Here is a 24,782-nt window from a genome sequence, read left to right on the forward strand (position 1 = left end):
TTCTTCTGGAAAAAATGACTTTATTTTTCATGATTTTTTTTCTGGCGATAAACTTGATGGTGTAATAAATAGACCAGGGGATAGGAGGGGAAGCCGCCCAGTCCCCCTGGCCAATTCTGCATCGTAATGCTCTGGTTTCCCACACTGCAAACAAGTCTTCATAGAATTTACAACCCAAAATAAAAAATAAAGCTTGACACAAGCTGAAATGACTGCCTGCAGCTCTGTGCTGTTCCTTCGCTGTCTCTCCCTCACTCACACACACACACACACACACACTCTCACTCTCACACACACACACATACATACATATACACACACCAACACGTCTCTGAGCTGTATCTCTGCAGCACATCCTCAAGAACAAAAAAATATATATATTTATATTCACAGTTAAAGTATTTACACTTTAAGATTAGAAAGAAAACAAAAACAAAACAACAAATGGGGCCGAAAGAAGACGTTTCTACAAGAAACAATCTTTCAGAGGGAAGGTTTCCAGATCTGGTGTTATGTACAAGATGAACCTTTTGTTTTGTCTTCTTCAAACGTTCAGTGAATCCACCCCTCTTTGTCTTCTTCTCTTAATGATCCCTGAAAATATGATTTCTTTATTTAGATTTTATTTTTTTTTGTTTTGTTTCTTTTTTTAAATACACCATCTCTTTTTTGATTTTCTTCATAAAAAAAAGGAAGGCTATGTCGTCATCACCTGCAGTCCCTCCGTCAGGTTAAAAAGAAAAAAAAAAGCCTCATGTCTTCTATACAAACATTCCTATCCTGTACAATATAAACATTACTGGTCTTTTTTTGTGTGAACTTAGCAACCCTCCAACCCTACCCTGTGAGAGGGAAGGAGGGGGGGTTATAAGTGGACCCTACCCTGTGAGAGGGAAGGAGGGGGGGTTATAAGTGGACTCTGGATTGACTGGGGCTGACTGGGACACAAGTGCCATACGGGCCTCTAGTGCAATCATAAAGGGGGGGGGGGGGGGGGGCAATAAGGGCAATAAGCAAACACTCTGAGTGGCAACAAGCACAGGAAGTAAGTGTGTGGAGGTGGCAGAGGAGGGCTGGGAGTTTCACACACACACACACACAACCTCTGAATGTGCGGCTGAATGTAAGATAGTGGGAGAACCCACAAGAACACTGCTAATCATGAACAGGATATACACACACACACACACACACAGGTGAGACTCAGTGACTGTACGGTCTTCACGGGGCATATTTGGCAATCCCTGCTACACAAATGTGCTGTGAGCTTAACTCAAAACACACACACACACACACACACACACACACACACACACACAGAATGGGACCCTTTTATAATAGAAAGTCAGCCAATTCCTATGGACTCATACTGAGGCTTGTGAGATGAGACTGTCGTGACCCTCACCACCTGAAGCACACTCTGACAGAGCGAGTCACTGTAACACTTGAGGCTTTAAAGCACCTGTTTCTAGGCAAGTCAGAGGGTGATGCTGCCCCTCTGTGGCAGGGCAGGTAGAGCAAGTGAGCCGAGGGGCACGACATCAATACTACCCAAACAAATGCCCAGTCAGCAGCAGACGTTTGCCATCACTACGGCAACTGAACGTCACCATCCGTCGCTCCTTATTGGCTAGAGAGCACAGAGGCCTGAATGGGTGGGGGGGGGGGGGGGGAAGGAAAAGTGACACACAGCAAGGACACAGTAGAGAGAACACTAAATGAGCTTCTGACTTTGGGGCAGGAGAGTACAGGACACAGAGGGACAGAGCAGGCCATGCTATTAACCCACCACACACACACACACACACACACACACTCTTTTAGCAGCTTAAGTGGTCAGTGAACACAGGCCCTCCCCCTGGTTCCCAACAGGTCCAGTATGAGAGGAGGGGCTGTTTATGTGCTGCTGGGTTGGGGGGGGGGTCTCCAGGGGCCATTACTCTGGTGCTCCTATAGGTGGCACTCGTCTTTGTCATTACCACAGGCAGCCAGTAGGGGGGAAACAGAAACACACACAGAATGAGGCTTCAGTCAGGAACACAAAGGAAACCGTGTGGATAGAGAGACAGACATCTGTGGATAGAGAGACAGACACCTGTCCTAAGTGTGTGTGTGCGTGTGTGTGAGCGTGTGTGTGTGTTAACGAGAGAGAGAGAGAGAGAGAGAGAGAGAGAGAGAGAGAGAGAGAGAGAGAGAGAGAGAGAGAGAGAGAGAGAGAGAGAGAATACTGGAGTAGTGTAGTGCAGCTGGAGAAGGCAGCCTCACGGTAGAGCTTATGGTAATCAGTCTTGCCACACACACACACACACACACCTCAACTCACTTTGGGTACATTTGCCTGGGCTCTTGGATCGTATGCTGCACATTTGTTTAATGATGCCAGCAGGTGTGTCTGAGCCACAAAGTTGTCTGTCTGTGTGTGTGTGTGTGTGTGTTGCAAAGTTGGGGCCGCCTATCTTACACATCAGAGGGAACACAGCGTCCTGGAGAAGGCAAAGGACCAAAACGTAACAACCCCCCACCCCCACCCCCCACACACACACACACACACACACACTGACTAGCACTGGGAACGTTGTGCGTGTGAAAGAGTTAAGAGAACGAGCAGCTTGAGGGTGTTCCACAGTGACAAGAGCAACAGACACACAGAGCACAGACAGAGTGGGGACGCTCCAACCCAGCGCACTGGGACAGACGGACACAGACAGAGGGGGGGGGGTTGGGGTGTAGGGTAAAGAGTCATCTGTTTCAGGTCTGAATGCATACACTGAAAAAGCACCTGGAATCGTAAACAATCATAATGTGTTTAGTTTTTTTAGTTCCTTTTCGTTTGTTTCTCTCCAAGAGAGTTCTCGACACCTAGCTGCACGTTATCCGCTACGTCGGACAAGACCAGGTTCTGCTCCACTCCGCAGCCACTGTTCCTCCAAACGGAACCTCTGGTTCTTCGCAACCGTTTCTTGGCAGGGGTTCTACCCCCTTTCCCGTTTCAGTTGTAGAGGAGGGCTGATGGTCCTAGTTAAGGGTTCCTCGGCAGTTCTCGGCTCCACAGAGACATGGGATCTTGACGTCCTCGATGGGGAACTTGTAGTCGTAGGTGATCTCCTCATTGACACTAATAGGCTGTTTCGAGTAGATGACGATCTTCTTCTGTGACTCTACAGTGATGACCTTGGCATAGCAGTTGGGCTGCACAGTGGAAAACACACACACACAAACGTTTTAATTAAACTATTTTATCCATTTGTAACGTTTACATGTGTTAGACATTGTGATGTTCATGGCTACTGCTACGTCCATGTTAAATAAGTTCTTCAATTCTATTGACTAGGGAACGGCTTGCTCGAGCCACTTACGTTGCAACTGTGGTTGATGAAGCGAGCGAAGTTGCCACACTTGGTGGCGTCGATGATGGTGTCGTGGTCCACACGGAACATGTAGCTGCTGCCGATCCCCTCTTCCTCATAGCGCTTCTCTCGCATGTCAGCAATCACCTGTGAGGTGGAGAGAGAGAGAGAGGGAGGAGAGAGAGGGAGAGGAGAGAGTGATGAGAGGGAGAGTGAGGGAGAGAGAGTGAGGGAGAAGAGAGAGTGATGAGAGGGAGAGTGAGGGAGAAGAGAGAGTGATGGAGAGGGAGAGTGAGGGAGAGGGAGAGTGAGGGAGAGAGAGTGTGAGGGAGAGGGAGAGTGAGGGAGAGAGAGTGAGGGAGAAGAGAGGGATGGAGAGGGAGAGTGAGGGAGAAGAGAGAGATGGAGAGGAAGAGTGAATGAGAAGAGAGAGTGGGAGAAGAAAAGAGAAAGACAGAAAGAGAGAGAGAGAGAGAGAGAGAGAAGAGATAGAGAGGGGGAAACAAAGAAACAAATTAGGACAGGCAAAGCTTTGAGTCCATCCAGGTGTATTAAACTTGGTAATTGTAATTGTGTGTGTGTGTGTGTGTGTGTGTGTGTGTGTGTGTGTGTGTGTGTGTGTGGCAGCTGGAGGACATGGGCTCACCTGTCGGATGTTCTGGCCCACGTACTCGATGACCATCTCGTCTGCAGCAATGGGCTCCATGGCAAACAGACCCCAGTCGTGGATGGACGACCTGCAGAAGCGGATCTTCTTCTTACGGAACTGCAGCAGAGGCCAGAGAATGGACAATGAGACCCGTGTGACGGAGCACGTTCTAAACTACTCAACGCAGAACCTTCACACACTCATTCGTACACTCAACACTATTAAGGGGGGGGGGGGTGTAGTTATTCTGTTAGTTATTCTGCAGAGTTGTGGTTAAAATATGCAGCTAATAATCAAGGAATGTCAAAGTCAGAGAGAAATGGATGGAGAGATTAAGACAGCCTGAGAGAGAGAGAGAGAGAGAGATGGACAGAGAGGTTAAGAGAGCATGAGAGAGAGATGGATGGACAGAGAGGTTGAGTGTGGGCACCTTGAGCTGGTTGAACTTGAGCAGGTCGCTGTCACAGCTGAAGGAGGACAGCAAACGGCGCTGTTCTGATCGCCTCTCTGAGCCGGCTCTGGTGGACGCGTGAGGCTGAGCTGGCTTGTGGACACCCTGCAGAGTGGACACACACACACACACACCAATGCAACCCCACACACACACACACACACCATTGCAACCAAACCACACACACAGACATGTATACACACACATACAAAAAATATGATTAATGCCAGTGTCTCCAGACCTACACTGGTCCCCACAGGAGGGGGGCTTGAACTTGACTTGCTGTGTGTATGTGTGTGTGCATTAGGAATGCCACGGAACGCTGTGTGTGTGTGTGTATGTGTGTGTGTGTGTGTGTGTGTGTGTGTGTGTGTGTGTGTGTGTGCGCATTAGGAATGCCACGGAACGCTGTACACGCTGCACATGATTGGTACAGCCCTGTGGGTCCACACACAGAGATATGGTATGTAAACGCCATCATTTCCAAAGCTTGCTCACTGCACTGCAGGCAAGACGCACGCACATTGCGCATTCACAGAACGCCTCTGGAGTCTGTCAGCACTCTGTATGCAAGTAGGAGTTTGAGATGTAACACACTAAGCAAACAAACACAGCTGGCAGGTCCAACGTGATTGACAGTGGAACGGTGAGAAGCACATGTCTGAAGAGGCAGTACCATCCTTCATAGCCACTCTGACCGAGCATTTGCAATTTCAGTAGCCTACGATGACGAAGGTGAACAGACTGTAAACCAAGCGAGCAGCGTCTGCAAGCGGTCATCTCACTTTGTTACTGCAGTCTACTACTTGGGCTGGTGTCTCAAATATACCATGGCTCATAAATCATCTTGCATACTGCACCGATGTATCCCTAGTGTGTGTATGGAAACATTTATGACAATGAGCAGACACGTGTGTATGCGTGTGTGTGTGTGTGCACGTGCGTGCGTGCGTTTTCACCTGGGTCTCCTCCTCCATGGGCTCGTCAGAGGGCAGGCGAGACTCAAGATACTTGAGCTTGTCCTTCTTGTCGATCTTGTAGTAGCCCTCGCTGCGGGCACAACCAGTCACGTGGTCACGCATGCAGTCCTCACGCCGCTTGCGCTTCACCCCCGGGATGTTCTGATTGGTGGGTGCACAGGAGTTAAGGTGCACACACACACACACACATATACATGAGAGGAATAATGTGCCACACGTACACACACACAGAGTTCAGACACAGTACAGCGCACACACACACACACACACACACAAAGAGACATACACCTACACTGTACACACACAAACCAAGATACATACACCTACACTGTATGTATATATATGTATATATGTATGTATATATATATATATATATATATATATATATATATATATATATATATATATACACACACACACATAGACATATACACACACACAGAGAGACCTCACACACCTATACATACACACACACACACACACACACACACACCAAGAGACACACACCTACTCTAGTATGCACACACACTCAAACTTGTGCAACCCAGCTGGGCTGTGGAAAGGATATGCGGGTGGTGCACCCAGAGTGTGTCGTTGAGCCAGTCGTTGCCGCCATTGTCCTGCTGCAGCATGCGGTCGTAGGTGACCTGCAGGTGCTTGATGTCCTCCTCGTCGATGCCGTCGTTCCAGATGTCGTAGAGGATGGTCATCTCCTCGAAGTCGGAGCGCGGCATGAAGACGGGCTTGGGCGGCGAGCTGACCGGCGAGTGCATGGACAGCAGCAGCTCCTCCCATCCCCGGCGTCGACCCCGCGTCTTCGTCAGGTGCCCTTCCTCGCGGAAGATGCGCTCCATGTCCGACAGAGCGGTCTGCTGTGCCGTGGCGTCTTCGGGCGGCGGCGGCGCCTCCTCGTCCCTGAAGTCCAGCGCCACCACAGACGGGTCCCTGGACACGCTTATGCTGCTGGGTGGCAGGTCTGTGGCTGCCGCTGCCTCAGGGCACGCCCCGGGCAGAGGGGGCTCTGGGGGCAACGATGCTGCGGTCAAGGCGGCCGGCGCAGGCTCGTGGGGAGGCAGCTGCTGGTCAGGAGGAAGCGGCGTCTGTGGTGTCTTTTTGGACTTGGGCCGGCCTGGCTTCCTCTTGGGCGGCGTTGCGTCCGGCGGTACGGGCACCGCCGGCGCGTCCTTGGGCAGTCCGGCGAGGGCAGCGTCGGAAGGCGTGGGGTAGGAGCCGAGGGCTGGCGCGTGGGCGAGAGCGCCATCTTGTGGCGCGCCTGGGAAGGGCAATGGTGCGAGTCGGTCAGGCAGGGAGACGACGGGCTCCTTGAAGACTCCCCTCTCCTCTCCTCCCGAGGTGTCCGACGAGGCCGACGTCTTGCGATGGACGAAGGAGCCGGCGGCAGCGAGCGCCGCCGGGTCCACGACGGTCCCGAACACCGGGCCGAAGCTGAGGTCGCGGCCGGGCGTGCGCGGGATGCCCGCTGAGAGCACGGGCGACTGCGCCGGGTAGGAGAAGGGGCTGCCGGGCACGTGCGGAGAGCCCAGGACCAGGCCGCCGATGCCGCCCGCTAGCGACGCCTCGCTGCCCGGCGTCACCGGAACCCCGTCAGCGCTCTGGCTCTTGCCCAGATGCCCGCGCGGGCGCTCCGGGAGGTCTCGGCCCGGTGTGCGGGGCAGGTCCTCGTCGGTGGGCAGCCTCGGGCGCGCGGGCAGGACGAGCTCGGGAAGGGAGGGGGGAGGGGCGGGCGGCTGCAGAGAGGAGCGCGCGTCCGGTCCAGGCGGGAGCGGAGGGAGCGGGGGCAGCAGGAGATGCAGTGCGGGCAGTGGGGGGCCGCTACCGTCCGAGTCCAGGGCAGCAGGATGATGATGATGGTGGTGATGATGATGATGCTCACGTCCAGGCGTGCGGGGCACCTCCTCGGGCTCGGGGCGGATCTTGGGGCGTACCTCGTGGTCGCTGTCGGCCAGAGAGCCGGTGGGCGTCGGGGGTCGCAGGACTCCCTCCTCCTCCACGGACTCCTTCGGCAGCGGGACCTCAAGGTCACTCTCTGGCTCCTCATCTGGATAGATAGATAGATAGATATATATTATTGATCCCCAAGGGGAAATTCAAGAACATCTGGAACACACACACGATCAGCAAACACACACAGAGCAAACACACACATGATCAGCAAACACACACATGAGAACACACACATGAGAAAACACACAGAGTGGGTGTGTGTACCTGGCACTCCTTTGGGCGAGGGCGGCCGCAGGTCGTCCATGCCGGACCGGAGTGACCCCACGGCCTCCTCGGCCTCGCGGATGGCCCTCTGCTGGGCCTCGGGGTCCATGCGTAGCCTCTGCTTCTCCAGCGTGGCCAGCTCCAGGGCCTCGTCCCTCGGCTCGTCCTGCGGCAGGGGGGGCGAACGCGGCCCCTTGGGCTCCAGCACAGCCGCCACGGCCGCCGCCGCCGCGTCCTCCACTTCCTCCTCCTCCACCGCCTCCCCCTCCTCCTCAGAGGAGGACGACGAAGACGAGGAGGAGGACGAGCTGCGAACCTTGTCCTCGTCCTCCTCCACCTCCACCTGAGCGTCCTTCTCCTCATCTTCCTCTTCCTCCGAGTTGGACTCGTAGTCGGATGAAGAGTCGCTGCCGGACGAGGAGTCTGACGAAGCTTTGGACGAAGCAGAGCTGGCAGCTTCTACAAACACAATGCAACAGTTTCAGAGACCTCAGAGTTCACACTTCTTCAGCAGGGATTCAAGCAAGGAAGATAGTCACCAGAAATGCTCTAAGGTATCATATATTTATATTAATTTCCAATGGAATCAGCCCTGCCCATTCCTGTATCCCTGCCTAGTGCATAGTGCAGGCTTGAGTATGTTACGCCAGAGCATGAGATATTTTAAACAAACGAGGAAGAGATTAATGCATGCTTACGTAGGGCTGCACAATTATCGCAATTCCAATCATAATCGCAAAATTAACCAACGCTGTTACCCAATCGCAATCATAATCACGATATGAACCAACGCCATTACCCAATCGCAATCATAATCGCAATATGAAACAACGCTGTTACCCAATCGCAATCATAATCGTAATATGAACCAACACTGTTACCCAATCGCAAAAGCTACAAATAATCATGCACAGTTAATTTCATCCTCACTGACTATGCCATTTGTGGCACAGAAATTCTGCTTGGTGAGCTTTACGGTCGGTCGCGGGTGCTGTGCCTCTTGTGCACTGGGCGTGCTCACCAATCAGGGGTGGCCCAAATGTAAGAGATTCACTGACATTCAAAAATCATATCCCAAATCGTATCCCAAATCGCAATATAGATATTTTCCCCAAATCCTGCAGCCTTACTTATGGACCCTTTCAAGAGAGTTCCATTATCAGCATCATAGTTGGCCCCACAAGACTTCCGTTTTAACATTCCATATGTTATCTTAATGCAGAGGAAGTAGATTGGGGCCCAAATAGAATGTTCAAGCATTGTTTTTGTTTTTATTGTTGAAAGGGTCTATAAGGCATTTGCCCTCATCAGATGCATCTGAAGGTAGCGAAGGGCCTGTTTCAAAATCTACATCTTAAGAGTACATTTCCAATATGTGAGGGTTTGGGAAGTGCAGGTATGTAACAGAATACAGCGTGCCAGTGCCACTGAATGCATAGCGGCGATGTGCATGAGGGTGTACATAGGGCTGGGATGGTAACCGCATTACCGCGGTCACGTGACGCGGGTCTGAGCTAGTCACAGTCATCACCGCAAAAAAAAAACAGCCAAGGTGTACAAGACATTGCATTTATTTGATTTGATTTTACCTTCATCAGAAGAATCAGAGGATTCACTGTCGCTGGAGTCAGATTCTCGGTCCTCCTCATCCTCCTCTTCCTCATCATCATCAACCTCCTAAAGAAAACAACAACATTTGATCAGCTTACAGTTACAAAGCTAAGGGTCTGCTATATTCACACACGCAAATCAGGGTTTAGACATGCCACTGCATGAACCTATATTGGAAAGGCATCTGTTTGCCTCAAGTCTTCGTATATGAGGAACGCGGTCAGATGGACACAACCCCACAACCACTTTCTCACCTTTTCTGACGAGAGCCTCTCGGAGACCTCTTCGTCCCGGTCCTCCTCTCTGTCCGACGACTCTCCATCCTTCCCAGAAGTCTCCTCTTCCTCTTCCTCCTCCTCCTCTCCCTCGCTGTCCAGTGGCCGAACCGGACGTCGCCGGGCTGAAGACCCATCTCCTTCCTGCCTGGAACCGTCCAACGGGAGATCGGCCCGCTCGGACTCTGAAACACACATGAGTCAGTTGAGATCACCAGACTCTGCACACTGGACCAAACAAGATGGTTGACAGACGTCATTCTCTGTAATACTGTTTACAGATGGAAGTGACAAGAGCTCTGTTCTGTATACTGTGTGTGGACATAAGGGAGAAGTCATTTGTGGACAGCATTTTGGGCCATGAGGATTTCACATTACGACAGTAGAGCATCTGAGTTAGGATTGTTAGGACTCTGCCTTGCAGCAGTATTGTGTGTATGTGTGTGTGTGTGTGTGTGTGTGTGAGACAGAGAGAGACAGAGATAGAGTGAGTCATAACCTCACCTTCATCCTCCATCTCGTCATCGACTGGCGTCGACGGCCGTACTCTCTTGGAGTCTGCGGTGGAAGCAGCATCAGGCGGCTCCTTCCTCTTCACCTGAACACACAAGGAGCATCACATTAGTGATGCTTTTACCTGCACTTCTCACACACACAAACTTTTTGTCTGGCGACCCCCCAAAAACATTGGCCAAGTCTCACGACCTCCTTCTCTTCAACAGATGAAATTTGGTTTCACTTTAGAAATATGCACTGAAGGCAGAGGCAGAAACGGTCTTCTCTCAGAGAATCTCTCTTAGGTAGGCTATGTCAACACCAAAGGCATTAATGTAAATGGCAGCCTTTGACAATCTGATATATTATTTTCCAAAGGATAACTAGCACTCATCCAATGTATAACTGGCACTCCTGTGGGAAAAAAAGGCTGATAGTGTTCAGTCTCTGGTAAGCTTACGTACAGCATCTTTGAGCTCATCATTGCAAGAGGCACAAGTAGAGATTTGAAATTTGCATAAACAGAGCATCCACTTTTGAAGGAGTATTACGCAAACACTGTGAATTGTAAGCCTACATATCTAGGGCTACTGAATACCCCAGTTTTTAAAACATGTTGGTCTAAATTCAGACTGCAAATCTGGGGGGCTCGACTCCCAGTTTAAGAGCCACTGAACCAGAGTTCTACCACACCAGAGGAGTGTCATGTGACTCACAGTCAAACGCTAAAACCTTCTTCTGTGTGACTGTTTGAAGTCCCCCCCCACTCCGTGGCCATCTTGCAGTGCTCTTTGGGCAGTTATGGGGCAGCTATGTTCCTATTCAAGTGAATGGGGAGGAACACAGGAAGGGGTGGGATATGTGTAGAGAGTACTGCCATATTGGCATTACGAACTAACCCCATGCATTTCAACGGAGGATTCTTTGAGTGTTGTGTCTCCTCATTAGAAAGTCCCTACCAATACACGTTTCCACCATCACATGACTGTTTGAAGTGATGTTAGTGGCCTACCTTGAAGGAGGGCAGGCGTATGGCGCCACGCAGGCCGATGCCCAAGCCCATGCCCTCGTAGCCCAGGCCTTCGCCCTTGTTCCAGTTCTCCAGCAAGCTGGACGCTATTGTCTCTTTTGGCTTCGGCTTCTCCTTCTCCTCCTCTTTACCTTCTCCTGCCTTCACCGGCGTGAGGGAGGCCTGGGGACGTGGAAAAACACAACAGTTTAGCCATCGCTTCAGTTGTAGGCGTATGCATCTCATCTGGTCGGAGTCCATTTTGTGCTTTTAGCAAATAACAGACAGTGCCTGACAGTGATGGGCAAGCTACTTAAAAAATGTAGTTAGCTAAGCGACTAGTTACTAGTGACCTCTCTATCTTTAAGAAACTTTTCAAGACACAACTCTTCCAAGAATACCTCGTCTCCTAGCGTTTCTGACAACCTCGGACACAGGTCTAATACACACTTACCAAACTTTTCCCTCCTCTAGCTCCTCTTCTACCATACTTTGACTAGTACTTAGTATGTAGGCACTTCTATCCTCTAGTACTAGTACTTAGTATGTAGTCACTCCCATCTTCTAGTACTAGTACTTCGTGTGTAGTCACTTCCATCCTCTAGTACTAGTACTTCGTATGTAGTCACTCCTATCCTCTAGTACTAGTATTGACAGATGCAGTGGTAATTCCTAGCAATAGTCTCCTCTGCACTGTACCTTAAATGTTATTCTATTGCTGTAGCTGTCCTTCTGTAGTTGCTTAATTGTTCAAATGCTTAACTGTTATTCTAATGTTGCAACTAGCTCTGTAGATTAAATGTTAAAATGCTTAAATGTTATTCTAATGATACAACTACAACCACTCTGGCACCAACAAAGCACAATTTCACTTCGCTTCAGCTCTGCCATGAAAAATTAGTTTCAGAAGTTTTTGTTTCCCAGTGCAATAAAGGACCAATGCCCGTCTATTTTCAGCTTTCATTAGAGAAACGGGCGACGTTTTTCAGATTTATTGAATAGAAATGTAGTTAAGCTAGTTTCGCTACAAGTAGCCTAGTTAAACTACTGCCCATCACAGGTCCCTGACAACGATAAAAGTCGTGCGCGATTCAAAGGACCAGGCAACTCGCGATAGCTTGCTAATGTTCAGAACACCTTCAGCTAAACCCGATTGCGTTTGCTAACATAGGCCTAAAAAGCATTTATAAACGAGAGACAATTTAGAAATAAAAGCTTACTTACTAGTTATTTTAAGTCACTTTACAAGTTACTTTAACTAATTAATCGAGACATTAATTGAAGTGTGCTGCTAGCTAATTTTACTGACGAAGAACGGTTAGCCTGACATTTAACATGAGGGAAATCTAATTATTTAGCGAAATTATAATAATTACTTAGTCATCAGATACAATTTTTATCAACTGATCTTACCATATTGTCACTGTTATCATCCATACTGAAATTAAATTAAATGATATGATGTCTTGGACGCTAATTTGCAAAGAAAGTTTCAAAATTCCATTGCAGACTGAAACGATTCAAATCAAAGATTCTAGAACAGAGCTTTGATTCAAATGTAGCATTTTTCCGAACGCAACAGTGACATAACTTGGTAACAGACACGTTGTGTCCATAACAGAGTGCTACATTATTGTAGATGAATGAGAAACTATACGAATAATACCATGTTAATTATCTCCAAATATAAAAAAATATGTATAATTTAAAATATATAATAATACAAACAAAGAAATGAACAGATATAATATTCTCCTCCTCTCCTATGTAATAGGATTTTTTGAAATCCCTTCAGGCGTCTGCAGTAACCATTCTTGCCAGTAGGGGGAGGGCTCACCTTAGCTGAGCGCTCCTTCCTCTCCCACCACTCGTCAAAGGCCCTGAAGGCCACCACCTCCACCATCTTGCGGTTCAGGTCCCTCTTCATGATGGCCTTCAGCTCCTTGACGATCACCATGAGCACCCCCTCCACCGTGGCCTTGTGCGGGTCCTCCTTCTTGGGCTCATACCCCGGCGGCGGCACAGCCGGGTTGAACTTGGGCATGCTGGGGAAGGACCAAGGCTGCCCGTGGCTCACGCTCCCCGAGGGCGTGCTGGCCATGGAGAGGGGCGCGTAGGGCCCCCCGAATGCCATGGTCCCGGCGGCGGCAGCGGCAGCAGCAGCGGCGGCAGCCCCGGCCCCCGCGCCACTCATGTAGTGGGGGTACGGGTAGTGCCGCTGGCTCTGCACCATGCGGCTCAGCATCTGCTGCTGCATCTGGAAGGACATGCTCACGCTGCCCCACTGCGGCAGGCAGCTCACCAGGTCCACTGGCATCATGTGCATCATGCCCGGCGGGTAGGGGGGCAGCGGGGGCATCATGGGCGGTGGCACGCCAGGAGGGCCGGGTAGGTGTGGCACGGTGGAGTGTGGGGGCAGGGGGGGAGGCGGAGGCAGGGGGAAGCCCGGCTGGTGGGGGGGCAGAGGGGGATAGCCCAGAGAAATGGCTTGCGGGTGCATGGGGGACACAGAGGAGTTGATAACGATGCCCTTGTCGCCGGACGATGGTGTGCCGGGCATCTCGTCGTCCGAGATCTCCATGTCCTCGCCCGAGGAGTTGTTGACCTGAGAGTAAAAACAAAGCCGTTTTATTTCACTCTTCATCTCTCCACCTCTTCCGATCGGTCTGTATGTCCAACCTTACTGAAACACTTTTAAGTCCTAGCTGCTAGCCTTATTCTTACTCTCTGTTCTTATCAGATAGGCTACAATAAAAACAGCAACATGCAGTTTTCCAATTTATTCATATCAGTAGCTTCAGCCATCTTAATAGCTTTCTAAAATCTTGTTTGGTAGTCGCCAAAGAATCCCCAAATGTGCTTGGATCTGCATCACTTACATAGATCATTTCTTTTCAGAGCTCGTAATGTTAAGACATACAGTACATAGCCATACGCACTAATACACTGGGCCACACCAACACTAACTAACAGTGGCATTAAGGAGAGTGTGTGTGTGTGAAAGAGAGAGAGAGAGAGAGAGAGAGAGAGAGAGAGAGAGAGAGACTGCTTTGTTGCAATACTAGAGAGCATGGGCCTGCAAGTTAGCAGGGTGAGTCATGTTAGCAGATGGGCCTTCTTCTTCTTCTCGCTGCTTTGTTTATAAATGAATGTTAAGCGTATTTGGCCACACTGCTGCTGCAGTCGGTATGGAAATATTTGCCCTGGTATTATTATAAACAGCTCTGTGGGCAACATTAATCTCTCTCTGCTGCCGACGGTAAATGCAAGTGTGTGTGTGTGTGTGTGTGTGTGTGTGTACTCAACACAAACTCAGTTACAGCTGACAGTTAATGAGATGGTGACATGTGGGGTGAAAATATTTGACGGTTAATGAGGTAATAACAACATGTGTAAAAAGAAAATGTTGCCCCTCAACAGTGTTGTTCTTCCAGACCGGCAGAAGCAGGAAGTGAGGTCGTAACGGCCAGGCTGGCACAGGCAGCAGGAGGAAGTGAAAGTGCCCTGCGACGCGGTGAGGCTCGGGGTGGCCCAACCCCTCAGGGCTGAGGACTCGCCTCTCTGTGCTTGGCGTTGACCGTGTAAATGAAACCTAGCTCAAGGTCCATTTACTCCAACAAAAGACAAGCCCTACAAAGCCTAGCTCTATTCAACCGCACACACACAGAGGCAACAAAAACAAAACAAAAACACACCCAGAGGCTTCACCAAACAGGTTTAAGGCTAATGAGTAACATAACACTTCCTAGCACTCATTATAAATGTACCATTCATGAAATCAACCAGAAGTGTAGGTTTTGTGAATTGAAGCAGCAGTAGTTACAGGCCAATTGTTTTCATTGTTTTAAGCATCATCACTCATGCTTGTGGTGGTGGTACTTTCTTGTAAGCAGATACAGCATCAAACACTCACAAATTAATCTATCAAATGGTCAAATTAATCTATGGCGTACAAGGCCAACATTCAGCCCAATTACGCTGACATTAGGTTACACACACACACACACACACACACACACACACACACACAGTTTGTCAGAGCGGAATACGCCATTTCCTTTTGTGTTAGACGAGTTAAGAGAGAGGCATGAAAGTCAGAGTAGCCCGAGCAGGGGCCCACTTTCACTGCCACCGTGCAGCCAAGCTTCCTGTGCTGCCAGCTCCCCCTGGGTCCTCCAGCCCACCAGACTTAAGGGAACATGTGGGTGACATGCTCACAGCAAAACAGACGTACGTGTCAGTCAATCTCAGACTGCAGACCACACACAGATATACCAAAACAGAGATGCCTAGAAATCCATAGCCCTTTCGACTACACAGACCATTTCTTTTAACAGCTTTACTGACTAGTAAAGAGAGCACTCCAGTTGAGACTGCTGGTAACTGTAAAGAAGTCTGAGCTCACATGTAATCCAAGCATGGCAAAAAAAAAAAAATCATTCAAGTATGTGCATAGTTCACTCTTTGGTCAACAGTGACAACAAAATCATCTTATCCCCCCACCATAAGGATGTGCATGACCAGGTGAAATAACATCCAAGTGGCCTAACGTGCCAGAGGAAATGACATCACTTCTGGCACATGCTGGAGTGCTTGGGCATTACCCAAAACCCTAAACACAGACCCATTCAGTCTTGAGCTGAGGCCACAGAACACCTTCACTCTTAAGCATCTCTGGTCAACTCTGACGGACATCTGACCAGAGGTGGACATCCCGGGTTCAGAGAGTAAGTCCTGCCATGTATTGCTTCTACCTGTGACACAGGTGATTTATCACAGCTAATTATCTGACCTACCTGGCTGAAGAATTGTGGGAATTAAGATCGGCTGGTTAACTAATCTGCGGCATGGCAGGACTTTTACTTTCTGAACCCGAGATGTCTACCTCTGCAACTGATCAGGGAAAGTTAAGAGGCGTGCTTCTCACCATGTCCATTTTGTCCGTGGGCGTGTGCTGCCGGTCCTTGAGGTCCACCGCAGAGGCACTCTTGGCCAGGGAGCTGGTGGGCGAGCTGGCCCTGGAGTTAAGCAGCAGCGCGGCGGTGCCCGGCACGGGCTCCTCGTCGTCCGAGTCGGGCAGGGGCGTGGGGCTGATGTCCTCCAGGCCCGTGCTGGACGGCCGCGAGGGCTGCCGGGACAGCTGCGCGGACGAGGGGGGTATGGGCGAGAGCTGCGAGGACGACGAGGAAATGGGGCTGCCCTCCATGCGCACGTCCGGTTCCGAGTCGCCGCCACCACCGCCACCGCCGCGCTCGTTCAGGAAGGGCAGCTTGGTGCGCTTCTCCTTCAGCAGCATCTCGATGCGCGAGTCCAGGCTGTGGCGCTCCGACTCCAGGGGCGGCGAGGCGCCGGGCGAGGCGCCGGGCGATGGGGTGCGGGCCAGCGGGGGCGTCGTCGGTCCGACCGTAGGCACCGGCGGCGGCTCCGGCATCGGGGGGGTCTCGGGTCTGTCCCGGCCCGCGGCGAACTCGGGGGTGGAGGGCAGCGGCGGGGCGCGGCGGTAGTCCCCTTCCCGCTGGACGGGCTGGGGGTACGGCGGCTCGGCCGGAGGGTAGGCGGGGGGCATGGGCGGCGCCTGCTGGTACGGCGAGAAGGCCGACTTGAAGGCGCTGGCCGGGGGCGGGGGGGTGTGGGCGAAGGGCATGGGGGGCTCGGGCGGCGCCGGCTGGTGCTGCTGCTTGAAGGGGAAGGGCGGCTGCTGGTGCACGTAGTGGCGTTCCGTGCGCCGGTTGTAGGCGTCCTGGAACTTGGACTCATGCCGCCGGTGCTTGTAGCCGGCCCCTGGTCCGTCGGCACGGCCCGGCTGGTGGGTGGGCGTGGCCTGTCGGCTGGAGTAGGAGGAGTCCTGAGAGAAGGGCGTGCCCGAGGGCCGTGGCGTGCCGAGGGGCGTGTTCTGCGACTGTGGCGTCTCCTGCCTCAGGCTGAAGTAGGCCGTGTCCTGGGAGAGGGGGGTGCCCGTGCCTGGTGTGGACGTTCCGCCCACCACCGATGAACTGCTCTCGGACAGCCTCCTGATAGGCTCCTACACACAAACACACACACACACACACTTAGTACTAGTATCCAGAGCATACTTCATCTGCTGCATCAGCGATGGCAGTTACAACAGGTCACACGTAACAGCACACACAAAAAACTGAATTGATGAGATTAGACCTGATGATTAAACTAAACACACACACACACACACACACACACACACACACACACACACACACAAACCTGATGTGTGGAGTTGTGACAGCTTTGAATCTTAACTTTGAACCACTCTGACATTCTAACTGCTACATACACAGGGGAGTAGTGTGAACATCACAACATGAGAAACTATTCATCACGTTCACCTGTACCAGCGCTACACAAACACATGCTTTATGTGCCCAGGACAAAAACACAGAGCACTCTTTTGGGAGAGGGCTGCCCCGGAATGCTGCCATGGAACTCTGGGCCAGCTGTGGCCCAGATAGGCTTTACAGCCGCAGCTGTCGGGTGGGGGTGGGGGGGGGGGCAAAGGGCAGGTTGCGACAGTTTGTTCGCGGAGTGTCTACTAACAGCAGTGGAGTGAGTGAGTGAGTGAGTGAGTGTTTGATGTTTGAGTGAATGAGAGAGTGCGTGAGTGCATGAATGACTGAGTGAGTGAGTGAGTGAGTGAGTGAGTGAGTGAGTGCATGAATGAATGACTGACTGAGTGAGTGTGTGAGTGAGTGTTTGAGTGAGTGTTTGAGTGAATGAGTGAATGAGTGAGTGAGTGAGTCCCACAGCAGAGCGACACATTCCAGACAGGGCCCGGTATTGCCACCTGCTGCACTGATAAACTGGATTAGAGATAAGGGCTCTGGACACGGGGCTCAGGCTCTCCCCGGCTGGCTCGCTCACTAACGAACACTGTCCCCACACACACACACACACACACACACACACACACACACACACACACACAGTACAGCTAGAGTAATTACCCACTACAATACAGACACCCCACCACCTCTCCTCTGCTCCTCTGCTACATGCAGGTCAGACAAACTCAGACAAAGACATGCACAACTATTGGGATTAGGTCAATAATATATACTTTATATATGTATATACTGTGTATATATATATATATATATATATATATATATATATATATATATTGTTTGTATCATTGGATATGAGATTTTACATTACTGTGAACTAAACTCATATGGAAGTCTTGAGCAAAATATCCAGACTAGCATTTCAGTGCCAAGATGGAGAGCCATTAGACTTGGAGGCTTAGACCTCCCAATGAATCACAAACTTCACCATCATCATCATAATCATCATAGTACATAACGTGCTGATTTATAATCAGGAAAAACATTGCAATTGAAAACAATAAGCTTAAATGCCCTATGCACACTGAAGAAACACTTCACATGCACAGCACTGTTTCTATTGAACGCAATTCGTTTTGACTAGCCATGGGGTGGGGTGGGAACTATTTGCCAGTATTCATTTTACTTTTGCATCACACAAAACCACTGGCTGTAAATCACAATGTCTTACAACCCCCGTGACTTCCAACGGGCCCAGACTACTATGCTGAGGCAGCAGCAGCTGCTGCTGCTGCTGCGGCGGCAACAGCAATATCACCTAGTGACCCATCTCTGACCCTGGAGTGATGTTGCTGCGGAGCGTATGTGTCAGGACTCACCAGCAGCGCCTCTGCGATTGTGTGGGGGGACACCCCACGAGCCTCCTCGCCCCCCACGGGCAGAGTCCGAGGAGTGTAAGTGCCATTGATCAGGAGCTGGAGGTACCGCTGGCGATTCTCACCTGGACAAGACAGAAGGGTAAGAGAGAAATACAAGAGGCTTGCAAAGGTTGTAGCCAACTCTGCAAAGGACAACACTTCATGCCTTTGACTGAGGATTGTGAAGATGTGCATAGGTGAAACTGTTCTTTCAAAGACATCTGACAAAACTATGATTTACTAGGTCTTACTACAATAGTGAATAAGAAGGTCATTCAGAAACGTTTGCACAACTTGGTGAACAAAATGGTCAACAAATGAAAGTGATCACATGTGAAATAGGCTTCACATCTAATCTTACTTATAACTAAATTAATCCGCGCTTAAAAACAGTTCGTAATGTAATGTTTACAATAAGTGTGTTGCATCTTTAGACAGACCACTGCCATCCCACGCACTATACATGATGTGTTGTCACTGTCTCTTTAAGAGAGACGAAAGCGCGTTGGGGTTGTAAATACGATTCCATTCAAGCAAGCCAAAGCCATGATAAAGCGGTTTTCCGTTCATCAAACAGAGAATTGATTTCACATACAAGCTGACTGAAATATACTCAAAGTAGACGACTGCACGCCAAAAGTGAAAAATGTCTCAATTTGCCCAAAGGTCAATGCTTCTTTTTAACATAACAGGCAACATAACATAGGCCAAGACTGTGAAACTAAAATGGAATAGCCTACATTTTATTCAGTGTAAAGTTAAATAGCGTTTCTTAAAGAAGTCATGTTTTAAAGCATCTTAATAAATTCTCTAAATGTTGTTAAGGTTACTACCTTCAGCTAGAAGAAAAATTCACAAGGGGATGCAATTACCCCGGTTACTAAGCAACCCATGTAAATTAAAGCACGTGTCTTGACATTAAATCGACAACCCCAACAAGATCATAGCAACAGTGCAAAGGAGCAGTCCTTGACTATTCAGGAAGACCGTGTCACAGAAATAGCTGAAGTCACAGGACAGTACAAGCACATGTAGCCTAATGTAGATAGGCTATTTGCGTAAAACAATTTACCTTTTGGGTCTAGCTCCACGTGGATGATGTTGCCCATCACAGACGTGTTATGGAGATTATGTACCGCATCCTTCGCTGCTTTTACAGCTCCGAATACGACTTTAGCGATCCCCAAGTGTTTCTTGTTCTTCGGATTGTACAATATTTCCACTTCTTCAATGTCTCCAAATTTCTTGCACATGTCGGTCAGAAAACCCTCCCTTATGTTATCGTTTAGCCTGGCGAATGTCACCTCCTTTGGAGGCACAGGGCCAATGTAGCAGTCGTCAATCTGAGGAAAACAAACAGCGTCCTTCATTTAAAATATTGCTAATGCACACGAAATCATCGTCGATATGTTTGGTATTCTAAGAAGGGTTCGGGCTATCACGAAGTCGTGACGGTCTTAGCCTATTGAACCGCATGTTGCAGTTCTACTAAATCTGTAAAAAAAAAAAAAAAAGTTTGGAGTGGAAAAAAGTAGTAGCCTATAGGCCTCGTCTAAATACAGGCTTAATGATATCACTAAATCGACACGTACTAATATATCATTATGCAAGCTGTGGAAGCATGCGGCATGGAAATGAACAGGCTATAACTACTGTCAAATTGTTTAAGTCGATACTCGCCAACAGATAAAATTATATGCACAGCCTATCCTACAACAAATAACCTAAGATACACATGCTGCGCTAAAAATTAAACTGTAGCCTACCAACACATTCAAGTGTAATGAATCTGACCGACCCCTGGTATATAGCCTATGTGAAGATCAATGAGGGGGGTGTGACAACCTTAAATATTGGAACCGGGAGATCGGTCTCCTTGTACTTGGCCCAGTGGCGTCCGATTCTCGGATCCCTGACCATGTCCACGGGTGGCATCCCGGAATCCTGAGGAAATGTTAAGAAAAACAACAATGAGTCAGTCTACATCCATAGAAAGTCCAGTCTGACAGAGCTCCGGTAGCCCCAACAGACAGCGGCGGCATGCGCGTCGCTCACAACATTTCAGAGTGCTTTCTATTATTCTTCGATTTCGCTCAAAAAGGCGAAGAGATCATGCAATATTAGACTACTATTATTTTAAAATATCCTGACATTGTTAAGAGTGGTGTCCAACAATGACACTTTGATGTACTGTGTCAGGTGCTGTGACGACGAGGCAAGCGTGTTTACTGTGTATGCTACATTGTAACATGCAGCGTTACTGTAGGCTACAGTCTGCTACAAATGTATCGATTGCTTCCAATAATAATTAGTGCTCACAATGCGCTGGTAACTTTACTCACAGGCATGCTAAAATGTTGTCCATCATAGCGGTACAGTTTGTGCGGTCCCTTTTTTAACGCTGGGTCAATAATCAACTTGTAACTTCTCCAATGACTTCGTTTCTCCCCCGAACTGCAAACGGGATGGTTTCTCTCCATGCCGTTCGCCAAACCTGTGAGATTAAGAAGAGAAAAGGTATTAAACGATGTTATATCGACATAACACATATGTTTCTGCATACATATCGCACAATGAGGGAAATGGGGGGTTAGACGCGGATCCCAGTTACCGAAACAGACATTTCGGAGGAAGAAAAAGACCAAGCTTACTTGAACTCTGCCTTCTACCGTGATCTTCATTTATATCCCCGAGTCTGGACATGATGTGTCCGATCGAATATTTCAGTACCAAACGACGAGATATGTAACCTCTCACTGCTTACATTACATGATTTAAAGGATACTGCCTCCTTTTTGCGAGCCAACACATATTGTGTGCCTCTAGTCTGGGGTTTCTGTCTCTCCCACAATACACCACTATAGGCTTCACCAACCTTCCCCTGCTCCAGCACATTCGTTACGAAGTTCGTTTGACTCGGCCTTATTAAAACTCTGATGGCAAGAAAATTATAAAATACCCCAATATTAAATCATTAACACTACAATTATTTATTACGCAAATCTCAAATTCAAAATAACAGCGACTTTGCGCGAATAAACAAGGCTTTCAAAAACGCGCTGAATCTGCCGCGTGGATTTACGGTAGCAGCAAATACAAGATGGACATTGGAAGCAGCCGATAAAGGAGTACTGGAGGACTGAACTGAAATGCGCCGTGACATTGCTGAAAACAATAATTTCGGAAAATCCGACCTAATTTAGACAACGTTTGATTTAGGATAATGTTCATGTGATTTTTTTGAACAGTCTAAAACAGAGGTTTTGGCATGTTGATGGTTCTTGCCTTATACAAAATGTCTGAAGGGACAATGTTGTCTATTAGATTTATAACAAACTTGTGGTTTGAAATCCTAGTGTATCTTAGACACTTTTCACATTTCCAAATAGGACTCTTGAATTACGCGTTTTTGAAAAGGCAAAGTATTGAACAGTTTGATTTTGCAGTGCTTGGGCAATTGGCTGGTTAACAGCACTACCCTTTCTGGCCAATCAGATTGAAGCACCATTTTAGCTCCTGCTATTAGAAGCACAGTCGACTACTTCCCTACCAGAGAGCCGAGAGGGGGCTGAGAGCTCCGGCAGCCATCTTTCCTGCAGTGGAACTCAATGGCCAAATGGGTTTCCTTTGTTTCCAAAGGGGATCTTATACTTCACTTCATCAACTCTTGTTGGACTACATAATATATTACAATGTTTCTGTTTACAGGAGCTGAGAAGATGGAAGAAAATGGTTGGATGTTATCCCTTTGACATTTTTAAAAGCTTTTTTGCTCTCTTCCTGGAATCCATTTTTGTCCTATAGGTCATGGCACACCCATACAACAACCTTTTTCTTTCTTAAGAAAGTTATAGTGAATAAACAGTTTAGTTTTATTAAATGTGCATTGATATAAAACACAGTAAATGCTTTTAAATGTATTGTACAATACATGGCCAAGTAAGAATACAGCTAAGTGAGTTGTTTTTAGTGATTACTGCTCAAATGTAGTAGGCTACATTAAATGTGTATTGTTAAAATGCCAGTCTTATGTGGTAGTTTACATGCTGGAGAGCCATAATTTGATATGATTGAATAATTAGAATGCTTGGCATTTCAAATGTTCTAGACAGATGCATGCATTTGTTTAAAAATATCCATTGGGGGCTTTGGCGATATTGCCTCTCCTATTGCAGCAGGCAAAGCAGGCCAGAAGGAAACAATTGGCCCTGGCAGAAAATGCTGAATCACTGGTGTGACTGGTTAATGTGGTTGTAGATAGCCTACCCTTAACCCCCTATCAATGTTTTTCACATAGCTTCATTGTTACCAGTCACATTTCACATCTGTCAGGTTATAACAAGGGACAGCATATGGTATCCCTAAACCTGATGAAATGTTTTTTTAAAAAAGAAAAGAAATTGTTTGATTTTTTTTTTTTTGTAATAAATATTGACATGTACTCTTTTCTTCCAGAGGCATTTCCTCTAATCACATGTAAGTAAAGCTCTGTGACCTTGAACCAAGGGCATTTTCTCTTTAAATAATTCCAGCTTAACAACAACCTACTCATTTCTTCTTAGTTGTTTTTTAAGGGTGCACATGACACTCTTGACACAAAACTATACATTGAAAAGAACTCTGATAAAATATTTACCTTAACATTTTGATGAAATACACTTATCAGGCCTACACGCTGATGGAAAAGGAACGTTTTCATTGCCATCTTCGGATCCTCTAACTGTTTTTATGAAGGGGTGGGGATGCAACGCCTAAAAGGAAGAAAACAAGTGCTGTGTAACTATTTCTTGAATTAATTTGTTATTTAAAGTACGTAGGATCTCACTGACCAACGAGTCAAAATACTGAGCATCTTGAAGCAGTTTCAGTGCACATTATGCAAACCCTCTCCCTCTTCCTGGAAACAGGACAGCTGTAAAATGCGAACGCTCTTCATTTAGAAGAAGGAAAACTGTTCAGCATCTGACACGGGAATCTTTACAATTCTAAGGTAACAGTTTATAGATTCCACAACTGACTATTTTTACAAGTTTAACTAAAACATGTTTTATGTGAGGTTCAATCCATGTGGTTTAGTTTTTTGTAGTTGTTGGCGTTTAAAAAACATAGGCTACATTACAAAACAGTCAGGAAATAATAAAAAAATAAAATAATCTGGAATGAAGCAAAGCACCGTTTTTCAAACTTACTGGCAATTAAAATAACTGTAATCCTCGTGGGGAATGAGTAGGTTATGTAAATAAAGAAGAAGAAAAAAACAACAACTAAGGGCTAAGTTAATCTTCTAGAATTTTCTCCCTGTCGCCCCATGTCCAAAGCGACCTTTGATATGAACTGTCGTTAAATGGCTTCTCTGCTGTTCTCTTTTCAAAATGGCTTCTTCACACACACACACATACACAAAGGAGATCATTATGTGCTCGAAAATAATGCTGCGCCATGGCTGGGCGAGGTTTACACGTTCGGAAAACAAGAGCTAATTCACCCCCTACCCAGACTCTTTCATTCAGAGTAGAAGGAAATATGTCAATGAAGATCAAGATGGCTTCGTGTGTAATATCTGAAAACGTTATAGGAGGAGAAACCATAGGCTGGCAGAATCCTCTTGCATAGTTGTGTGGGTCTGGCAGATCTAAATTCATTCTGGCGGAGAGTCGTTGTGAGCTGGGGAGGTTGGCTGCGTGCCATGCGTTGGAGACGACTGCACCCACGTAGCCATATAAGGTCGGGAAAACAATTTCGAACACAGTGCAGCATTTCAATCAGCTAACACAAAGGGGATACGGGCTTCTCTTGTGTTTTCTCATTTCCCCTTCAAGATGAGTCGGTGCAGTAATTCAAGGCTTTCGCCATGTACAGAAGATTGTTATCTGACAAGCAAGAAAATCCATTTTGTAGGGGAAAAGGAGACAGATGGATGGAGGCTTGTGAAATGTGGGGCTTACGTAAAACAGCACTCAGGTGATCTCCCTTGGTTACTGTTAGACAGCTACCGTGTGTGTTGTGGACAGCGTCGTGT

General features: G+C 48.2%; 1 protein-coding gene across 3 annotated transcripts; it reads right to left on the reverse strand.

The window, feature by feature from the left end:
- Positions 1 to 24,377, reverse strand: setd1ba (SET domain containing 1B, histone lysine methyltransferase a). Of its 3 annotated transcripts, XM_042058348.1 has the most exons (20): positions 23,953 to 24,377; positions 23,400 to 23,514; positions 21,106 to 21,257; positions 20,609 to 20,707; positions 19,836 to 20,106; positions 18,725 to 18,846; positions 15,974 to 17,068; positions 12,884 to 13,651; positions 11,050 to 11,229; positions 10,047 to 10,140; positions 9,522 to 9,727; positions 9,246 to 9,333; positions 7,657 to 8,115; positions 5,996 to 7,486; positions 5,407 to 5,579; positions 4,427 to 4,552; positions 3,994 to 4,113; positions 3,357 to 3,494; positions 2,536 to 3,189; positions 1 to 2,313 (listed from the first exon to the last, which is right to left on the reverse strand). In XM_042058348.1, the coding sequence occupies exons 3-19, from the start codon at positions 21,241 to 21,243 to the stop codon at positions 3,016 to 3,018; spliced, it is 5,742 nt and encodes a 1,913-aa protein (XP_041914282.1). In that variant the 5' UTR covers positions 21,244 to 21,257; positions 23,400 to 23,514; positions 23,953 to 24,377; the 3' UTR covers positions 1 to 2,313; positions 2,536 to 3,015. The 3 variants fall into 3 exon arrangements, with proteins under 3 accessions (XP_041914282.1, XP_041914281.1, XP_041914280.1); XM_042058347.1 differs by lacking the exon at positions 23,953 to 24,377 and having other exon boundaries at positions 23,400 to 23,677; XM_042058346.1 differs by lacking the exons at positions 23,400 to 23,514; positions 23,953 to 24,377 and adding an exon at positions 21,415 to 21,968.
- Positions 24,378 to 24,782: the final 405 nt, after the last annotated feature.

The sequence above is a fragment of the Alosa sapidissima genome, chromosome 13 (genome assembly GCF_018492685.1).
Source record: "Alosa sapidissima isolate fAloSap1 chromosome 13, fAloSap1.pri, whole genome shotgun sequence".
Classification (NCBI taxonomy): domain Eukaryota; kingdom Metazoa; phylum Chordata; class Actinopteri; order Clupeiformes; family Clupeidae; genus Alosa; species Alosa sapidissima.

What these genes read in the sequence shown, in the direction of transcription:
- setd1ba (XM_042058346.1), bottom strand. Translation starts at nt 21,466, where the DNA reads ATGTCCAGACTCGGGGATATAAATGAAGATCACGGTAGAAGGCAGAGT. An exon ending in ACTCTGGGTGCACCACCCGC is followed by an intron (nt 5,580 to 5,995) that starts ATATCCTTTCCA and finishes ACTCCTGTGCAC; the next exon opens with CCACCAATCAGAACATCCCG. An exon ending in TGGGCCAGAACATCCGACAG is followed by an intron (nt 3,495 to 3,993) that starts GTGAGCCCATGT and finishes TCCACCTCACAG; the next exon opens with GTGATTGCTGACATGCGAGA.